The 18,431-nt window shown below is 37.0% G+C and overlaps 1 protein-coding gene across 1 annotated transcript in view; it reads right to left on the bottom strand.

The window, feature by feature from the left end:
- The window catches only part of MYO3B (myosin IIIB), a 195,543-nt gene that overhangs the window by 74,112 nt on the left and 103,000 nt on the right, over positions 1–18,431 (bottom strand). Inside the window, exons 22-24 of the mRNA XM_065670620.1 lie at positions 18,057–18,186; positions 3,796–3,875; positions 686–706 (exon numbers count right to left, since the gene is read on the bottom strand). Coding sequence (XP_065526692.1) covers positions 686–706; positions 3,796–3,875; positions 18,057–18,186 — 231 coding nt within the window. The remainder of the gene's footprint in view (positions 1–685; positions 707–3,795; positions 3,876–18,056; positions 18,187–18,431) is intronic.

The following is an 18,431-nucleotide window of genomic DNA, read 5'->3' on the forward strand; positions in this document are numbered from 1 at the left end:
TATCATTTTTGTAATGACCAGAAAGCAAATTGAGCTGACTCATTTTGCTTATGTATGGAGAAAAATGTTGTCAGATAACAAGTGGCAAACAAAGTAGGAAATCTCGAATGAATAAGTCTTTTCTTTTCTGCTGCTGTGGTTACCATTAATTACTTTAAATTGCCATTTTGATGCCAAGAATTTCAGCAATCTTACTCTGCTGAGCTGCCATAGCTGCAGATACTGCTTTTTCCAGCATTTCAGAAGAGTTATTTTTAGAGGGTATGCATGGACAGCGAACATATTGCTCCTTGTATATTTTAGTTACATTGTCAGTACAGCTGTTCTTATCAAAATGAAAACAGAATTTATGAATGAGTATAACCATGGTTACCAATCACAAGCAGATTGTGTTGCTGTATTACAGCTCAACAAAATTAAAGAAAATCAACCAGCATCCTGTTTGCATGGAGCATTAACAACATTTTAGCATTCACTTGCTTTGTGGCAGTTTACCATCTGCTCTGACCAGGTGGCATTTGTATAAACCAGATAACGCTGTTGTCAGCACCTGTGCTACACTTCCTGGACTTTGCTCCATACGATCATTTCCAACACTCACTGACTTAAGACCACTCTTCTGAACAAAAAGTAGAAGTAATTGCTGAAAGATTACAGTTCTCAATAAAATAACTGCGTCTCTTACCTTCAGGAGATATTTAGGAGACTGCATGCAAAATATAAAGGAAATGAAGCACAAGTAGTAATGGATCAAGAAAATGGATTTTGTATTGGGGAAGAAATCAAAAGAAAACTTGTGAGGACAAGATTCAGAATGCAGATGGTGCAAAGGGAGACAGATTTCCATAAGGGTGATCATAAATATTTCAGTATGTTTTTGTAATCTGTGATGTTCTAGCCCAGAGTGGTATACATGCACTAGTACAAATCTCCAAGTAATACATAAGGGGAAAAAAAAATAAATGCAGTTTGACTTCAGTGTTAAGAATGTAACAGAAAACTCTGTAATACAGCCCAGGAAAAATGCCTTATCAGCAGAGATAACATCAAACATCTTAAAAGGTCACCTGACAAAGTAAACATCAATGACCTAATCAGAAGAGCAGGCACATCCATGGGGAAGGATATAGGAATGTTTCGTAACTAACTTGGCAACACAACTGCTTTTTGAGAATTGATATCTAAATCTCTAGTGAAGATCAAATAGAAGACAAAAACTATAAAAGTGAATATTGGCAGTAAATTCAGGGTAACTGGTAACATTAAATGTTAAAAGACAATTTAATCATAAAGAAAACCAAACCCAAAACCAAGTAGTTTGAGGACTGCATTAAAGCCCAAATGTCCATGAATTTCAGCTTCTAAATTGAATTCTTGTCTGTCTGCAAAAGCAGAGACTCTTAGTGATATTGTTGTTGGAGGTTCAGCACTCATGATCTCCCAGTCATTTCTGGAATATATGCTGGCCCCCAAAGGGTGAGCTTATGCTCTACACCTTCTGGGCAGTAGGATGCTGCAAGCATTTCCTTTTCACAGCTGCCTTTTTTCACCAACCCTGTAGAATCTTACAAACTTTGAGACTGCCACTCTGTCAAATATGGTTTACTACAGCCTGCTGGGTTCAAAAGGGTTTGGTTTTGTTTTGGGTTGTTTTTGGGGGGAAGGGAGTTAACACACAGAAAGACAGATGGTCAGAAACACTCATGAAGGAGATGTAGTAATCTCTTCCTGCCCTCCCAGAAAGTCAGGGTAAAAGCAGTATCATGAGATTCCTTTTCCTATGGATGGAGTTGTAATCTCTGATCTGTGCAATCTGCAAGGACCAGGATCAATTTTCAAATCTTTTTGACAAGAAACATTTGAAGTTTCCATTAGAAAAAATCTGATAGGCCCTGAAGCTAGGGAGATTTTCCTGTCAGAATTTTTACAAGTTTTGCCTCTGGTTAATTTACAACATTGCATGTCTATGAAGCCAGGCAATTTTATGGTAGGGCAATAATCATGTGTACAACAGGCAATAGGCTTTATCACTGGCTTCGTAGAAAATGATAGAACATAGTAAGACCATCATAATATAATCTTGTGGTTTAAATCACCAGCTACTCTTTTTAAACTAAAATGAAGAATATTTCAACAGTTAAGTCACATTTTTACATGACAGTAGTAGTGACATACAATATACATTTATATGATTACAACTGAAATGGAAAACAGCTTGACCTACAAAAGACAAACTATTCCATCACTAAAAAAACCCCAAAACTGCTTATAATATTCTGAAACAATATTAAAAGAATGATTTACGACATGATGTCACCTTATGAAGTCACTGGAAATTACTTTCACATACTGACCACACCTGCTGTTGGTATGGTATGAAATACTGTAAAACCAAAAAAAAAAACTTTAAGCAAAACAGCTTAACCCTCTCCCCCCCCCCCCCCAATTCCAAACTTCTAAACAAAATGATGATGTTTGGATTTTTTTTTTAACAAACTGTAAAACAGTGATTTAAAATATTTTTTCCTGATGCTTTAATAAGAATTTTTATTAAATAATAATTTTTTTTGCTAAAAACTACTTCAATTAACATTTTCTGAATAGTGCTGCATGTGTTTTAGCTTCTTTAAAAATTCAAAGGGTGAGTAAAAACCACCTAAACACTACTTAGTAATGGACTGTGTTTACTAAAGCTCTAAAAGGGAACTCCTCTATTCCATTCCAGCTGTATCAATAAAATGCATGCTTAGAAAGCTTCTGCTGAATACAGCTGGATGTGAAAGACTATGTGTGTATAATACAAGAAAATTGGAGAGGCCATAATCTGTCCTTCAGCACTGCAAGTGTTTATAGCAGACAGGAAATAAATCTCTGAAATCCACATCTGTATCTGCAGGTACAGTGAAGGATATAGATGTCTGGGTGACACGAATTACTGTATTCACATTTGAGTGTGAGCTCCTAATAACAGGAGAAAATGAAAAGAAATAGAAAACCCAGAACATAAAATTCTGTGAAGTTTTGAACAGTTGCTGTTACCACATTAATTTTTAAAAGTCATTATTGCCTGATTCAGAGGCAAACTCCCCCTCAGAACCCTTAACTAAGCTAACTCTAGCCGTATTATTTGGGAAGCAGGGAGGGGGTATACATGCTATGAGCTTAAGTCACAGAGTTTTGCTTACAAATTAAGTGTACTCAGCTGGCAACACAACCTATTAACTGCCATAAAATTATCCCACCCTTCTGCAATTATGCCGCATACTTTAATGGCAAAACTCAGTATAGTTTAAATTCTATATTTCTCTTTTAAAGAATAGTGGTTTTGCCAAGTCATTCTTTACTGGACATCTATCCCTGCGTGTGCTGTTTTCACTTGCAAGTGAAATCAAAAAAAGGAATAGAATGTGGTTTTTTTTCCCATTTTGCTTTTCATACTTTCAAATACGCTATTCAAATTTTACCTAATTAAATCTCTTTCTAGGCCAAAATTGCCAGAGGAAAACCTTGACCTCATTGAAATAAAGAGGAATATTGCCATCAGTATAACAGATTTCACTTCAGAAGTTTGAACACTATTCAGTAATATATTGATTCTTCACCGGATTCTACAATAGGGTCCTCACTAGAACTGGAAACAGTGATCCCAGCTGAGGTAAATGTTTTCTGATGTGAAGGCAGACTCTAATTTGCTAAGAACCTTACTATGTACCTATATCAGCTAAGCATTGAGCCCATAATTTCACTGTAATATTTTATGAACAACTGCCTGTCTTCAAAGGGAACACTACTAACCTTGATACGCCCAGCACTGAGCTGTGGAGGCAAAGACCTAGATGCTGCTGTCACTCTGGCTCTTGCTTGTGCCAAGTTACCTGTTCAAAAACAAAGAAATACATACTGCAAAAAGTGTTCAAGAAGCTTAGAAGGGAAAAAATTATATGGTGGCAAATTCAGCTTGTATAATAGCATGAAAAATAGCAGACACCAAACCACACTTCTTCCACACCCTACCCATTACCAATTGGGCCTGCAGAGTATTCAGCACGGGCATGACAGACCGCAGTGTTGATTTAAAAGGGAGGGAAAAGTCAGTGATAAGGTGGTATGTCACTGACCTTAGCTACTGAGCTGATGAAAACAACGACAGCACAAAGGCATACAGCTCAATCACTAGTAATCAATTTCTCTGCGACTCATTGAAAGATTTAAAAGAGAAAAAGACAGCAGAAACAATCTTGTTTCTATGAAATCATGTGGATCCTGAAGTGTTTAGACAGCATCTTAAGATCACAAACTAATGAAAGAGACGAGAAAATGATAAGACAGTATCTTTTTTTGACCTTTTGACATACAGGCCTGCTTAATCCCTGATCTTATTGTCCCTTGAGGTTTTTAAAGACTAGCTCAATTCCTCAGGCAAAAACATATTGTAGTGTCAATTGAAAGACAAGTGCCTTTTTTTAAGTGTACAGTATTATGTGTCCTAAACTTTTTCCTCTGTACTTGTAGAAAGCCAAAGTCATCACAAAATAGCTTTTTAAAATAAAGGCTCAGAGAAGAAAGAGGAAGTGATACAGGACTGTGCATATGCAAGACACTCTGTGTATTTCAAAGTTTTAGCAAGTCTAGCACAAGATGTCCAAATGTTTTCTCTGGCTATATCTTCAGAGGCTAAACTGTGATTAATAGCATTGAAAGAACCCTTTGAAGCAGGATTGGTGACATCAAAGCCCTAATCCATGGGTGGCAGGATTTTTATAATGAGTGGGAAGCATTTTAACACATTTCAAAGGATTTACAGCATGAATAAACAATAGGCCTCTGCAGATGTACCACACACCTTTCAGAACCAGAACACATAAATAAGTGTCCATTTTAATTTAAATGTAAATAAAGTGTTAACACTTCTTTCAGATGCTAAGTGCCTTGTTTGCATCAACTCCAGTGTTTAGCTGTTTGCTTTACAGAAAGCCAGTATCTCTAAACAGTCTTCACAGTTTTGCTAAACTATATATTACATAACCGGTGAGGGAGGAGGCAGGATGGGAATAAAGAAAACCAAGAACACTTAATCGCTGGTAATTATTGCATAAGGGAGCAGAGCAAACCCAGTGTCCACATAACACTGAAAGGAACTTTGGATCTTACTTTCCCCCAAACAAGAAAAATGCCCATCCCCTGAGAAGAGTCTGGGGGGCCAGCACCCAAAACAGCAATGACATTATTTGGAGCAATTCAAACATTCTGCATTCATTTTTAAAAGTATTCATCTTTTAAGCTCCTGACACTGGGATTGACACAACGCTGCAAAACACACGCGTCACTTCCAGATGTAACAGTGTATGTTACCTGGTGGTCTGAATCACAGTGCAGAACACAAGACGTGTTCCTGATTTTGGAAACTGTTTTAGTCTATACCATGTTGGTTAGTGAGAACTGCATTTCCATTTTGAAAATCTTGTATATCTATATACACACAAGGTACACAAGGTATTATCATGTATGTCTCTAAGTTTAAAATGAGGACTTTAATGAGCAAATAGTTGGTGAATTTATTATTCTTTCAGCTGTAGTTTTGATATTTTTGCATGTTAGAAATTACACTTTTGTGCCTTTTTGGCTAAAAGTAGAAAACCTGGAATAGATGGTTTTGGTTAGGCTTCAGACCAGCAAGTCTGCACTGGGGGACATACTGCATTGTGTCTGGGATGATACAATATAGGATAAAAGAGGGGAGTTGGGAGAAGAAACAAATTGAATCAGATATTTAAAATTACTAACAACTTACGAAACTCTAAGGATCAAATAAAATTTAGAATAATAAGATAGTTGTTCAAAGTTCACCATACTTACTGCTCTCATTAGGTTCTAGGGTTCATAATTAATATCCCTGAGCCCCCTTTGGTTCTTCATGCAAAAATAAAACTAAACTTAACATTTCTGATCTGGCAAACCAAGCAACCAAATAAATACTTTCATTAATAAAAATCTTTAATGAATAAAAAAAAAAAAAAGAAAAAAAAAGCACAACCCAGAAGTGGTCAGTTCCCACTTATAAAAACCAAAATCCTTTATGTATCAATGATTTTGTTCATTACCTACTTTCTTCTATGAACGAATTCTTATCAGGTGAATTCTTATGTAATTACAACTACTGAATTGCAGCATAGGAGGAAATCCATAGAAAAACGCTATCAGTATTTTCTTCCTAAGAAGAAATGATGCTCCAATGAAAGTTCATGAATTAGTCATCTCAAGTAATTCATGTTCAGGAAAATAACTACCTATCTTTAAAATGTCTAAGCCAATAAACCTAATAAACAGAATAAATGTGGTTTGAAATTTAGTCTACATAGTAAGAAATCTTTCACCAAGAGTTATCATGGTGTTTATAATCAGTAAACATCTGGTACCAGTCCCTGCATTCGATTTTCATTTACAAAGTCATTTATTACTTTACACACCAAAAATAATTAAATGTTATTCTACTTTCTGAAGAAGACCAATATTTGAAGAATAAACATTTTTAGATAATAACATAGCCAGTTAAAACTGCCATGGGTTCCTTGAAAGGTTAAAAGGTTAAAAGACTGCACTGTGCCTTTCAGAAGCCTACCTTCACACCTATTATATGGTTAACACTTTGGAGAAAATACAAGTGACATCCATGTAGACTCAAATAAAATATTACCTATATTAAATGCAACATAAAATGGATCAATTAAGCAATTTAAAACCCTCTCAAATTTTTCTTAGGTTAGTTTTTTTTTTTTGTTTGGTTGGCGTTTTTTTTAAAAAGGCATTCATGAGGGAGGAGAGTGAAGTTAATGGCCGAAATTAGGATTAGTCTCTTAAAAATGTACATGTTTAATTTCATACACATGCATTTCCTTTTCGGTTCAATGGGACTGCTCAACTGAAAAATTAAGGCTCCTACCTATGTGCCTGCCAGAACAGAGACTAAGGTCTCTGGGATTCATTTGTGTGAGCGGGGAAGTCAGCCCCAGTGTTTCTCTGTTCAATAAAGTTAGGAATGTCATTAATGCATGAGAAGTTTCAGTCATTAAAGTTTACGAAATGCTCCAAGGGCTTCCAACAGAAAAAGAAGTAGCAGCACAAAAATCAATGCAGCCACTGGCTAAGCTCACTGTGCCAGTGCTCAGCAAAATTCCTTTTGTCTTGAAGTTGTCTGAGATCTCACATCTCTGCAAACATATTCTTCACTAACACCTCATCTCATCTAGGTGAGAAAGACCATACTGTCAAGGTACTGCATCTCTTCTATTATGCAAAGCCAAGGAGGAGAAGTTTTGAAAGTATTTCAGGTATTTACATAGCACAGAAAGAAGAAATTGTTTTTTCTTTATCAGGTTGGACTTTGGAAGAGCTCTCTAGACCTCAGAAAGGATTAGTCAGCATCACTGGCTTCTCACTTGCATCCCTGGCACTTACTCACTGTATGATCTGGCTGAATTAATTATTTGTTCAGCAGTTGACTTTCCATACTAATTAGGAAAAGTACACTCTAGCTGGGATGTTCTGATGTTACTTATGGTTTGTCAGTGCTTCATTACTCTTAAGTGATGGGCTCTATAAGTAATATCAAGCAAATATTAGTAATATTAGCACTGTATTTATGACCTCATTTTGGTTATGTCTGCAATAGGTCATTCCTCCCAAAGTAAGAGCATGCCAGGTAAGAATTACATTAAGCTTTGATATGTCTAGTTTGTGAAGTGCAAATGACTTGCAGAGAAAGAGCCTAATGACAATGTCACCTTACTGTACAAGCTGTAGCAGGGATATTACTATTATATAGAGGGCACAGTACAAGATCTTTCCTTATCCTCATATATTTTATTAATTTATTTCATGCTTCTGGTTCAGATAAAGGGGGGTTACTTGAAACACCATGTAGATACAGTATAATATGGTCAGAAATGCTACAATGCATTCATATTTCATTGACACTACTTCTAATCACAGCTAAGCACTTGCACTCCAGAAGAGGTACAGAGTCAGACAATGTCTTTGACACACACAGATTCTTCTCTGTCTTTCCTTTCAGTACATTTTATCTAGCCTAAGGAAGTAGACTGCTTATCTCCATAATGTATTTTCATCTTCTGCTACTGTAAGACTAAGCTTTTCTTAGCCCAACTATAAATGAATACATGTACTTTTTTTATTGGGTACTAATTTGAATCTGGTCACTGACTATCAAAACTCTATTCTTTTCAGTCACTGAAGTCATTTAAGCTAATCTTGTGCAACAAAAAGCTAAGAATCCAATTTTCTCATACACTACACATTTTACACAAGAATATATTTATAAAAATACTGTCTTTGGAATACAATTATCAATACAGACACACTTCCACTGCTGCTTATTCGGAAAAGAAAATCACTTTACTTCCTATTCAGAATAAGCAAATAAAAATAATAAACAGTATTTGCAAAATCTGATCCATATTACAAAATAGAATCTGATAATCATGAAAACTTGGTAACAGTGAAGCTCAGTTGGCAACAACCTAATTATATATATAATTGCTTCAAGAGCAAAAAAGATGCTCTTTTTGGCCCAGATTATTTGAAGTTACAAATATATGCCACAATGAATTCTGATCCTGAGTCTCAATTAGACTAAAGGTTTCTTTGGTCTTACTAGCATGGTATCATAGAGATCATATTTACAGATACTTAAAAGCTTTATGTTGCTAAACTGGGATTGGAGAATCTGAGAGTAAATTCGATGCTGCTACGCTTTCTACTGCATATACTACAGACACTTCAGTGGTCACTTCCCACATTTAGTAAGCCACACTGGCAAACACAGCATCATGTTAACAGCAACAAATAAAACTGCTTGTAAGCACCATCGCTGCTATGTTTTAACACAGTAGGTTAGTAGACTTGTAGAATTCAAGGGAAGAAAGACACTGACAGCAGCTGAGATGAAATGGAAGTCAAACTGCCTGCTATATTCCAAGACACGTAAATGTATGATCTCAGCAAAAAAAGTCAGCTTTTACCCTCACCTAGTAAAGAATAACAGATTATGACACATAATTATCTTGTGGTAGAGCCCAAAATATTTTTAAAGCACAACCATAATGGCTACCTTAAGCAAGATGCTCAATAAACTCAATCATATGTGTAGCATTGACTCTACTGGGAGCGTGTTCACTGAAATGCAGACATTTGCTGAAATATCACAGGCACATAGATGATCATAGGATAGACAAACAAACCTTCTCAGAACATCATAGTCCCATGACATGACCAAACTTACAGACAGCAGGCAAAGCACATATGCTGTAGCCTGATCATGTGATAGACAGGTTCCCAGGCAGAGGACAAGGGAGAGACACATGGTTCTGGAAAAGAGGGTGGCAGAGGGGAGCGGCACACTAAGTACAGCTAAGAGCTAACTATCCAAAGACGCATCTAGACAAAAGAGAAAACAAAAGAAAGAAATAGAAAAAATGCTTAGAAAAAGCAGCTGGAGGATATAGTATAAACAATGCTGGAGTCTTCTGTTGTTTGGTGTCCAAAATTTTCTTTAGTCAAGTCTGTAGCCTAACTAGCTGGAGACTGACTGACAGGCTGGCCACAGCCTGATCCGGTCAGTCTCGCAGCTGCTGTAGTTCAGTTTTTTATAGTTTATATACTGACAGAAGACATGCGCCATTTCTTTCAGATATCAATTTCCATCCATATCTTTGGTTGTGTATGATTTGATGCCATTGCATGTAATCAGCTCTGGGCAACAAACCTTAAAATTTCTGAGGAACAGCAGACACTACAGAACAGCTCAGTCTGCGGTTATGGCAAAATACCTCACCATCAACACAAGGCTTTCTGTTGCCCCAGCAGATTGCCCTGCCTCCTGTACCACATCTGTAACTGAGATTAGAAGAAAACTACAGAGGCGTATTTACTGTGAAGACTTCATTGTTGAGGAGTTCTCCATTAAGTTTCAGCATGAGCCAAAACCCCCTTATTCTGATTACCTCTATTTAAGAGAGACAAGAAGTTTATTTCTTCTTCCTGAGGTATTTAGAAGAATATTTCTAAAAACATACACAGGCTGAAAATATGGTTACCACACATGCTGATGCAGCTCTGGTCTCCCTCACTGTTTTATGTAACTGACATCCTTTCTCTTGCATGTTAGGTAGGATTCCCCAAACATACCCAATCACAAATGCTTTACCTAGAAAAGTAAAAGTCTGATTATTATGAACATGGCAGTCATCTCAGTATTTTATCTACGTTCCTTCACCAGTATGAAGCAACAGCAAGCATTCTGGTAGCTCACACCTCAGAATCTTTTCTCTGACATTCTCAGGACTGTCATCAAACACTAACAGTTCAACTGGAGGCCAAAATAATTTTCTACTAGGCCAGTGAATGAACAGGAAACCCAGGAGAAGTCAAGAACTGTGATTTCCAGCCCACTGTTTGTATTTACAGAGTATGTTTCCTCTCCATGCAATGTATAACACATTTTATGGCACGTACTCCACCACTTAGGACCTGCTGCTGAAGCTGCTGCCTACATACACAGTCTGATCAAAATCCTGTTAAAGCCAGTGAAGATTCCTAATGAATTCAGTGGTAAAAAATCAGGTATAATGATTTCACCAAAAGGACATGGAATAAAATGGAGGAACATTTTTTCTGACTTCACTATGACTATCAGTCTTAGGGGTTGAGACCCTAAACTAGACAGGATAAAACCAGGTTTTGACACTTCAAGAGAGAAGCTGTCTTTTAAAAGCCTTAGTTTAGCATGAAACATAGTTACAGAACTTCATGAAAGTCACTGCCTCCCTGATTTTTAAATCTAAGCAGTAATGATACTGACTACTAATTTAATCAAGTCTCAAAGCCTTCTCAGCTGAATGTTTGCTCCTCTGGATCTCAGTGCTTCCATATATTATCACAGACAGAGCACAATCACAGAATCATAGAACAGTTAGAGTTGGAAAGGACCTCAAGATCATCTAGTTCCAACCCCCCTGCCATGGGCAGGGTCACCTCACACTAAACCATCCCACCCAAGGCTTCATCCAACCTGGCCTTGAACACCGCCAGGGATGGAGCACTCACAACCTCCCTGGGCAACCCATTCCAGTGCCTCACCACCCTAACAGGAAAGAATTTCCTCCTTATCTCCAATCTAAACTTCCCCTGTTTAAGTTTTAACCCATTACCCCTTGTCCTGTCACTATAGTCCCTGACGAAGAGTCCCTCCACAACATCCCTATAGGCCCCCTTCAGGTACTGGAAGGCTGCTATGAGGTCTCCACGCAGCCTTAAATCAGTTATGTTTGTGGTGATTCAAAACATTGTTCTTGTATTTTTATCTCCACACTTAATGAAACAAATACCCATTCATACAAACACCCACAAATGCATTTCCTGTCTCTGACACACGCTATGACCTCCTGTCCAGGCAATTCAGTTATATGCTTTCCTACGTCAAGCCAAATCAGGTTGGAATAAGCAAGACAAAGTCAAATAATAAGAGAAAAGATAATTCTGGTTTAGTGAAGTACAGACCCTTACAGTTTGCTGTAGGGTGAGTGAATAAAGAAAATAGATAAAAGTACAAACTCATAGTAAAGACATCACTCTCTGAGTACGGAATACTCTGTAACAAATACAGAAAATCCAGCAGAGACTCAGAGGTCTGTTTTCCACCACCAACTACATTAATCTCTCGGATACATTAACCCCTAATTCAATTATTTTGAAAGAATATGAAATATAAGCACATTCTTTGTAAAGGACACATCAAAACCATTATGGATATTCAAACCAGCACAGTTATCTGAATATTCAACAAATTTGTCTGCTCTGCAAACTCACCAGCAAATTTAAAAATAATTGCTCTTCTAGGACTTGATCTTGAAAGCTACTGAATGCCTCCAATAATGTATCAAGCATTTTTGACACAGTCTGACCTTACAGCACACACTGCCTGTCAAAACTGCCTAGTAAGTTACTCATTAAAACAACTACCGTATAATGTTCTCTGAATATTTCTCTATTTAAATTCTGTATATGCTGCACAGTGAGATCCCACAGTCTACTAGTTAATATTAAAACTGGTAAAATCTTCTATGTAATACAGCTTTTGTTTCCTCAGTATCAACACATTTTGAATTTAATTAGTATACAGTGAAGCGTTAAGATTATTATTCACTACTGTGAGATAATGTTCATTATAGAATTGAGAAGTTAGGCTAGTAACATAAAAATTGAAGAGGTACCTCCTCTCTTCTGAAGGTAAAGAAAAATATTCATAAGATTTGTTCAACTAAGAATGGCCTATGATGAACAGAATCAGTTAGCTCATCAAGATCTGTTCTTACACTTGCTCACCTGTACACTTTTAGGATTGAATTTGCAGACACTTGGAGACAAAAAAAAAATAAGAAGGAAAAAAATCTATGCCTTCTGCCCATTTTCAGTACAATGTACCCTGTGAAATCTCATATTAAAACCAGTGGACTTCTGCTTGGGCAACACCCTTTACCAAACATAAACATGATAAATCTAACTTGACCCTTCACAGCTGTTGTGCTTACTGCCATGTGCAATTCCAGAGATTCACTGACACTCTTTATTTACAGGGAGTTATTCTCAACAGTAAATAATTATTATGGCTTATATAAAGCTTTTGCAGGACTGAGACCTTAACTTTGATCTGATTGATGGCTCTGTTTCTACATGAGTTCCATTTTTAGGGCTAGTTTAGGCCGCATTTTGGATCCTGCTGCTAGCAAGTCTTGTATTTGTGTCCTGCATTTGTCCTGTAACACAAAACTTTAGAATATGAAGAAAAAAGAAACACTGACCTGTAAAATGCTCAATAGAAACACTAAATAAAAAGTAATCTAACACCCTACACCTCCCAAATGCAGTTAAGCTATATTTAAGTTAGTTTACTGATGTCCCACATCTGCAACCCAGTAAAGTTCACAATTGTTACATTGCACAGCTGTGGTTTAAAGCCTCTCTTTGCACACAACACACTGGCAGCAAAGCAAAAATTATTAACTTTTATATGCTTTTAACATACAGACTAGTCAGAAGCAGGAAAGCCTCTGTGTCCTGAGTGAAAACATATAGCTTCCATTAACTTGATCCAATTCTTACAAAATATAAATACTGATTCATCTTTAAGTAGAGAAATTATAATTACAATGGCTTTGTTTCTGTTTCATGTGACTTAGAGTGTCTGCAGATATCTCTTAGAGGTGAAAACACTAACACAAAAGTACCATTATAAAAAGATATTACTGTAGGATAAATTAGCGAAATTAAGATGTATTTGAGTGTTTTTCTCTATTGTGATGTATGGAATTAAAAGAAAAAAGTCTGCTAAGCCCAAATGAAAACATGCTCTACTTCAGTGCAAAAGTCAAGCCAAGAGACCTCCCACTACTTATCACTAGAGAAAGGGCTGTGCTCAATAGGAATGCACAGTGACAAACATGACAAGCTCAAATCACGGTTCCACTGAAAAGAACGGAAAAGCATCTACAATTTCAGCTGGCCAGGATTTCACTCTATGCACGGTAGTATTTGTTCAAGGGACTGAAATGCAAGAAAATCCATTTGTTTCCTTCAGTTTCTGACTCTTCATAAGGAATCAGTCAATATAATAGTTACAGACAAATTAATATTGAGATAATACTCTTGTCAACAAGCAGTGGTGAAAACAACTCTTTGAAGTAATTTTGCGAAAGGTCCTAAATCCTGTGTTCTTTAGCGTGCATAGAGAAAGCCTGAAACTTTTTCACATTCTCTCTCAGCACATGGTCTGTTAGTTGGTTGTGTTGGGGTTTTTTATGAGACATGCATTGTTTATGTTTATAATAATTTTTTGTCTAAAAGCTGTAAGCAGGGCTGGAGACTCAAAGGCACAAAGAACACAGACCAAAAATCAATACTGAGGAGGGGAAGTGACCTTTAGGCAGGCTAATTATAATGGGTTAAAAAAAGAAACCAAACTATTTCCCTCCTATTTTGGTGAAAGATATTCCTTGGTTAAAACATCACTATCCTAACTATTCAGTGAAGATTGTGAAAACTTTCACCCCAGTTCTCTTTGACAGATTATGTTCAAATACATAGGCACCATGAACAAGGAGTGTTTAATTAGCAATGGATGATATACTGATACTATATGACTCTGAATCTGCGAAGAATACCCAATGCTACCAAAATTATTAGACATGATGTTGCTGTAGTGGTAATGATACTTGGCTTTGTGTATCTAGACAGCCAAGCCCAGCCCATACAGATCCTCAGAGCAAAAGACAAGGACATTTCCCAGCATCTCTATTTTGCTGGTGGGAAGGCTGGAGGATTTCCCCTTCCCTCTCTGCAGGTGGCAACTCTCACTCTCTCCAGTAAGGACCCAAGGCACAGCAGAGCAACCCTGACAAAAGCTCTACATGTCTGAGTGATAGAAGGTAAAAAAGTCTGCAGAAATTGAGTTTCAGGCGTAGAGAATCATGTTGTGCTGCAGCTTTTCTGAGAAGATGAAGTCCCTCTGAAACACCTCCCTGTCCCACCAGCATGATCTGGTCAGCTGGGGACATAAGGTAAGAGAGAGGAAAAGTGGAAGAGGGAGCTGCAATATTGGAAAGCCCCAGTGGTGCTTGCCCAAGCAGTCCAATGGTACCACCACTGGCATGGTGGTATTCCTGGAATATCAGGACAGTGAGTCAAATCGCCTGACCACCTCACTGATATCACTAGTGAATGTACCAAAGCTCTCCTTAATTTTGCCAATTAAAGCCTTCTTCTCTTACAAGGGGACTCTATTTTCTAGGTCACATGATTCCCTTTCTCTCTGATGCTAATAAAACTCTGTGATGCTGATAAACTAAACCCTGAGGCAATCAGGAACACATTATCTCTGAATGGGAACATGCACATTCAACTGAGGTAGCAGCAACTTTTGGGTTTTTTTCTGGACAAATATGGAAGCAGTTGGGAGAACTGTTAGATTAAACTAGAATATGTTCATAAAGAACCATAGAAAGGGCGGATTCCAAGACGTGCTGAATGTGCCTAAGTTTCTACTGAAAGATGACAAAACATGCTGTACACACCACGCTATTACTGACAGAATAGTTTAAGTTCTGGTATCTTGTATCAGTAATTGTGTACTCTCTTAAACATACATTACTATTACAAATTTATATTTAATGTCCTGCTGTTAATTTCTGGCCCTTTAAACTCCAGTCTGCTAATGTGAAATAGGAGCATTTGTTACGAGGGGATAAGTATATTTGATAAATTGCAGGGATTAACATGATCTTAAATTAGTAAAGAAATTTGGTCTTTTTAATATTTATTTTCTTGCTGCTGCTCAGTTTTTGACAGCCGACATGACAGTTATATAAATATACTTCAAACAGAGGATCTTCTCAGGGTGGGAAAGGCATCTTTTTGTTCTTACTGGTATTTAAGAACTACATTTTCAGTAATTGTCAGACCCATGCTAGCACTCACAAATTCCCTCTTGCTTCAGGGATAGCACCACCTAGTGACTATTACACATATTGGAGACTGCTGCTTGGCAAAACCCACCTACACTGCAAATTCCAACGCTAGTTGCAAGCAGATGTGAGAATGTGTTGTCACCCATCTTCAAACAAAACACCAGAGATTCTGGCAGAAGGCTCATTTCAAGTCAGGGTTACCTGGAAAGATGCAATATGGCTTCCATGTAAATTATTAACTTTTGCATCACTCAGTAATCTACAAAAAGCTGGAGAAAATGATCAAGATTATGAACCTTACTCTGTATTTTTTCTGGTTTGCTTTAGGAATGAAGCACATGTTGAATGGGGGATAGAAAGCTAAGAAGCAAGGACAGAGTAGGATGGAGTATTTACACAGTCACTGTTGTTTACAAAAGCTTCTTTGTAGAAAGTTAAAAGAATAGCATTATCTTTCTTCACTGAGCAGAGATGAAGCAGCATTGCCAGCAATACCTTCTGTTCTCAGCCAAACCTTTCATTTATCTTGCAAGCTGCCAAAACTAAACCTGGCAACAATCTGATTCGAGAACACAGAGGCCCCAACACAGGCTGTGAGTGCCAATTATATTAGACAGCCGGAAAAAAAGAGTGTAAAATCACAAAGACTTTCCAAAAGATAAAAATGACATAAGGGTTTTAAGCTATTCTTATCATGCACAGGAGCATATGCACAATCATTTTTTAACAGGATGCCCTGTACCAACTTGACAGAAATACATGTAACACTGAACTTGCTGTACGCTCATCATGGAAAGGTAGATGTTCTACAGTAGGAGGCAGAAAGCATACAATTAATGAAAAAAAAAAAAAGTGGAAATACACCTGGTAACATGGTAACTATACATTACTGCAATGAGAACTATCTTCTTACTGAAGTTTTTATGCATCTTGTGCAAAATACCCAAGTTGAGTGCTGCTGCCACTGAAAATACCTCTGAAGAGCCAGAGGAAAATTACTTTACATGAAAGCATCAGCATTCTGATTTAAAAATGGCAATAAGATCAAACGTGTAATATTTACAACAATTTGGACTGATAAATGGGACAAAGCACCTAACCTGTTTCATTTTCACAATGAGCTCCAAAGTATAAAATGGCTAGTAAAAAAGGATGCAGAGGCATGTTTGACCTGATGTGAGCTTATTTTTTGCTTTGTTTGAACCATCTAGCATTGAGTAAAAGAATCTCTTTTACCAGTTTAACAGACTCAAATGTCAGAAGTAGACAGAAAGATTCTTTGTTCCCCACTTGGACATAGACCAGTCCTACTCCACCTTACACTATATTCGTCTCCATCTCAGCTTGTCATAGCTGAAAGGAGAAGGAGATTCCTCATTGGTTCCTCACCTCTCAGGAACCTTTAAAAGCATAGTTTGAAGGGGTGTAACCCAGAGCCTTCTAATTACAGGAAAAGAACAGAGATATTTTAACAGGAATCTATCCTATGTAGAATATAAACAGATACTGTGCTATCAATTTTACATGTGCAAAGAAGGCTCTAATATACATCTTTTTCCAGATGTTCTTTTTCTACATAGAAGTGTCAAGAGAGACTAGATGCACCACCAGAGGCTATGACTGGGCTACTGAGGATGCAGAAATCCCATACAGGGCTGCTGCACAGGCACAGAATTGCATCTACAGCCTATGTACAATAAGCCTTCACGCAACTAATGCACGTACACTTATTTCTACCTAAAAATACAACATCATTTAAATATGTCATATCAGATTACAAGAATTTTGCAGTCTAATACAATCCATCATAATTAAATCATTCCTTAGTATTACATCTTTTTCTTACTCTTTATGAAAAAAATATTTTACATGTAAGGAAAGTATTGATAGATGTGTACATTTGTTGCCTTGTTTGCATGTATACTGCAGATCATTTGTACAGGTTAATGGTATTCTGTCATCTATCCGTGGAGTAATCAAAGTTCATCTTGCTGCTCTATTCAGCTACAAATCAGTGCACTTTTATAAAAGTCAGTGTCAACAAGTTTTAAATCAACTGAATTAATTCTAGCAGATAAGTATGCTTTTTTTATAATCTGTAAGAAACTTTATTTATTGCATCTATGCCTCTAAATAGATGGCTATTAACTTCAAAATAACTTGATCTACATTGCAGCGCTTACGAATTGTAAGACACGGTGCAATCTATCAACTGAGAATTGATCTCAGTAATAGACTAAGAACCAAGAAACTCCTATATTCTCATCCTGCTCTCAGAATGAGTTCTCGCCCTTTCTCTGGAGTGAGGGATGAATCTTTCTGTGTTTTTTAGAAGAATTCACGTCCACATGTTTTAAAAATAATAAAATATGGTAATTAACATTTTAGCTATCTAGGAAACTTTAAACAGCAGAGCTGAAAAAATTAAAAAAAAAAAAAAACTGTCTAGAAACAATTACAATTTTGGAGGAGTACGTAGCTGAACATGTTGCAACGTTAGCAAAGCTGTGCAGAAAATACCTGTCTTTGTTAATGGGCTAGAGAACAGCTGCTGAAGAAGTTTGTTCTCTGAAGTTCGCAAGACCACCACTATGTCAGCAGGAAGTGTGTCTCTGTTCTTCTCAAGGAATGCACTGGCATCATATAATACCTAGCATGGGAAAGAGAATCAGAAAAGTTGCCAAAAAAACCCCAACTATATTTTTTAAAATGTGGAGAGGATGATCAAGTAGACCAGTTAATTTGGCTCTGACATGCCAGTGAATTATCTGCAAAGTGTACAGCTACAGTACTGTCTTCAGAATGGGAAATATCTATAAATGGCACCTATATTCATAGCATTCCACTATACATCAAATTGGGTTAAGTGGCTTAAACCATGTTGCATTATGCTTT

Source organism: Lathamus discolor, chromosome 3 (genome assembly GCF_037157495.1).
Source record: "Lathamus discolor isolate bLatDis1 chromosome 3, bLatDis1.hap1, whole genome shotgun sequence".
NCBI classification, from domain to species: Eukaryota; Metazoa; Chordata; class Aves; order Psittaciformes; family Psittacidae; genus Lathamus; species Lathamus discolor.